The 3,978-nt window shown below is 37.0% G+C and overlaps 1 protein-coding gene across 1 annotated transcript in view; it reads left to right on the forward strand.

The window, feature by feature from the left end:
- Positions 1–3,978, forward strand: part of VWA3B (von Willebrand factor A domain containing 3B) — a gene marked incomplete at its 3' end in the record, with an annotated part of 61,995 nt that overhangs the window by 21,960 nt on the left and 36,057 nt on the right. The window contains exons 9-10 of the mRNA XM_009701725.1: positions 1,257–1,453; positions 2,101–2,255. Of these exons, the coding sequence (XP_009700027.1) occupies positions 1,257–1,453; positions 2,101–2,255 (352 nt within the window). The remainder of the gene's footprint in view (positions 1–1,256; positions 1,454–2,100; positions 2,256–3,978) is intronic.

Below are 3,978 nucleotides of genomic sequence, written 5' to 3' on the forward strand. Positions count from 1 at the left end.
CTCCAGATAATGCACTAGTTATCTGAACTGAGACATGACTTTTTATGTAAAGCATGTGGAAGAAAGAAAACAACAGTTTTCTTTTTTAAATTATGTGAGTGCATTTGTGAAACTTGCCACACTGGCTGTTCTAAGGACTGTAAGCAATCAGAAAGCAAATGTTTCCACATGAACAGGTTCTGACCCTGCACCTCCCCTGATGCTAGCTGATCTCTGTGTGTGTTAAGGCAGTAGATCTCTCCAGAGGTTTGTTTACAGGCTCAGGATCTTGATACTGTTGTCACTGTAGCTGCATTTGAACAGAGTAGACATTTGTACCACCTAGGTCCACCGAAATGAAAGTGTGACAAAATAAATTCACCCTGCTATGAGACCTACTGCTGAGTCATTTGGTTTAGGTGTGGTTTATTGAACTAGTGATGAGTGAGTTTAGAGCTCTGTATCCTATTACCAGTATCCAGAGATACGCAGTGGCCAACCTTAAGATGGTCCTTAGAAAGTTTCTAAGACACTATGACATAAAAGGGTAAACATAAGACCAGTTATAGCAGATCAGACAAAAAAAATATCCTGTTTCTTTCAGTGTTAATTAAAAATACTACAAGGAGGGTGTAGAACAAGAGAAAATGTTAAGAAGGTACACAAGTGATTTGTGGCTTGGGATACATAGTGCAATATTCAGCCTATAAAAAGGCAGTATTACAGAGAAGCACAGTAAAATCTCTTCCAAAGACATTGTAGTTTGCCTTTTACTTTAAATGGCCTTCTCTGAAAAAGACTAACAGCAATATTAACCAATGTTCTCTACTGTATTTTCAATTATGTCTTCTGGGGTTTCATTTTCTGAAATGATTCTCCTTGAAGTTAGACATCTTATACAGGAAGCTTTTCTGGCATTTTGTAATTCAACCAGTATGAAGGTTAAGTCAACTTTCATATTACTAAGAATATTCCTTTTATATGTTGATCCTGTAGCTATTTATCTTCTTCAGTCTCTGTCTTCTGATGTATTTGTTCCAGTTACAAAGGAATTTGTTGCAAAGAATTGTCTGATAAGAAAAAAACCCCCCACAACCAACGTAGAGAATATTAAGAATCAATCAGAAATATCCACTCACTCCAGTGCTGTCCAGAGCATTGCTCCAGAGCAAGTTTGAAAATTTTGACTCCAGTATCATATTCTGTTTTTGAAAAGAGCTTATCCAAAATGAACCATGTTATACAGGAGATTTTGTTTGTTTTATTTTGTTTATTAGCAACCAAAGCTGATCATCCACTACAAAAGCATACATCTGACAAATATTTGACTTCTGAGGAGTGGTTGCAGAAGTATGGCTTGAAAGCACAGAAGCTCACACTGTACGATGCACTGGCTGATTGTACTTTTCGCCATGCAGATGGGATTGTTGACATAAAAACTAAACCAGTGGATGAATCCTCACAAACCGATGCTGTGAGTATTGTTAATTTTCCCTCACATCCTGTGAGTTGTTTGGTTTTTCTTTTAAAGCTTGAAAACTTGACTGATAGATGAATTTATGGTAAAGTGTATGGTCCATTGTTTTGTAGTTTTTGTTAAAATCAGCTTATTACTGGAACAGGACAAAGATGGTCATAAATAAGATTGTTTCAAAGGGCTATTTGAAAATGACTGTTTCAAGGACTCCTTCCTAGTCCACATATGATCTGCAAGGAAGAATCGGGACTGGCTTAAGCAATGCCTTGGTTTTCTATGTATTTGTGTGGGGTAGGGCAAAGATTGCTTGTCATCTTTATTTTTCCTTAGAAAAACTGTTGGTCTCAGCTGCTCCAGTGTTTGCAGGTCCTTAAACCAATTTGGATTAATTCGTCTTCTATTTGTTTTTTTCAAGCTCTACCCTTAAGCTGTTTGGTAAGCTTCTGTTCTTGCTAGCTACAAGAATAAAAACAGCTAATATTGACTTTTGCTAGGAGCAAATTCTGTGACCACCCTATCCCATGTCTATTTCTGCACCTGTTCATGTGCAACAAGCAGGTACCTTTGAAGTTTGTTCACCAAATACTAAAGGCACTGCAAAATAATGTGTTTTGGAACATGAAACATGTTTTTCTTGGCTGTAGGAGACAAAGAGGAAGGTAATTCATGCAAAATACTGTGAAAAGTTTGTACATACCTTCTGGAAAGATGGAACTATAGTTCACATATATGTTAGCACAGAAAAGTATAAGCAGTACGAAGAGAAAATGAGGATGGCTCTCAAACAAGTGGAAAGAAGGTTAGTGTTCTGTCGCATAAAATCAGTTTGTATTATTTTACATTGGTGTTGAAATGTTTGACATTTACTGTCATAATAAGCTGAAGTGATTGGTAAACTGCCAGTAGCCAGAAATCCATTTTAGATCAGAATCTTGTGTGTAGGATTTCTCAGTAGCCGTGTAAGAAAACTGATGAACAGCTTTATCTTTTGTTCTCCTTCTGGAACACAAATGTGAAAGTCAGCCTGCGCATTATTGAAATAGTGCTGAAAGTGCCAAAAAGCATCGGGACATAAAGTGGCAGGGAACTTCTAGAATCATCATAAAACTTGGTAAACATTCATCTTGTGTACCTAGGATCCCTTGTGATACCTCTAACACCAAGTAGCACAGCTTGGCTTGTGCCCATAGTGATAATGGTTATCTGCCCTTTTTGCCATTTTGTGTTGAAGACAAGTTTGAACAGAACAGTCTAGATCAGAGGCAGGACATGAGCCACTAAGTAATGCATATGATCAGAAGGTCAGTGCTCAAGCTAGCTCCCTAGTTTACTTTTCTGCAACCATATGGATACACTTTTAGATTTTGTAGGACATCTACAAAAAATAGGCAATCTGAGGGTCTGATTCATCTGTCCTAAAGATACCCTAAAGTAAATTGGCTTTTATATCTACATTAGGAGAAGAAAGAAACTTTAAAAACGGCTATTGTAGAACCAAGAGAAAGAATAAATGTTACCCTCTGTTTTGTATATTAGGACAATGAGATGTCTCACTGAAAAAAAGCAGGATGTGAACTTTCATTTTATTGCTGCTTCTCTACCAAAAGTATAACAGCCTGATTGCATTTAGCAAGGTCAAATAGAGTTTTGTTATTCCTTTTAGTTTATCTTCATCTTGCTCTATTTAGGATAACATTAACATATTGTGAAAGGAAAATTTGAGGTAAAGGGTTTTGGTGAATATATACTTTTGAAATCCAAGCCAAGATTATGGGTTTGATGTTTTGAATGGTTCATCTTATTGTTAAAAATCTTGGTAGACCTCATCAAACACTTTGGCAAAAATAACTAATGACAAAATAGCTATCAGTAGCAAATGTAGTAGGATCCTTTAAGTTTCCACGATACCATTTTTTAAACCTCTGTGGAGATGAGTAATATTTTTCCCAGGGCCATTATAATGCGTCTGTTAAATGTCTCTGTTTCAGAGTAGACAAGTAGTTTGCGACTCTCAAGGGAAATCAGATTTGGACCTGCTGCAGCCATTACTGAGGAAATGTTCTTGTACACAGCAGCGTGTATGCACATATTTAACTGGCAGGCATGCTTCAACCCTGTTTAAAATGTAAAACTAAGTCTGTATTTAAGGCTCAAGGTCAGCAAAGCACTGAAGCATCTGTGTTTTATATTAAGACTCTTCAAAGTGCACAAGTTCCTTGCAGAATTGGTTCTCAAGTGGTTTCGTGAAAAGGGAGGCATATTAGCATAAGCTTAAATGATTTCCTGAGTTCGGTCTGGAGAACAGTTACAGGGGCAATAGTTATAGTTACTTCCACATGGGATTTCCCAGCTCAAACTACCTGATAATTGACTATAAAGGTGCTGTATTGCTTTTTCTGTTTTGTCTGTCTCCAGATTCCTACTGAAATTAGAAAATAAAAATACCTTGTGTTGTTATGTAGTGACAGAGGGTTGGTTCATCAAGGCCAATATACCATTTCTGACAGTAACAGGTGCTTCGG

The sequence above is a fragment of the Cariama cristata genome, unplaced genomic scaffold, assembly GCF_000690535.1.
Source record: "Cariama cristata isolate BGI_N322 unplaced genomic scaffold, ASM69053v1 scaffold24516, whole genome shotgun sequence".
NCBI classification, from domain to species: Eukaryota; Metazoa; Chordata; class Aves; order Cariamiformes; family Cariamidae; genus Cariama; species Cariama cristata.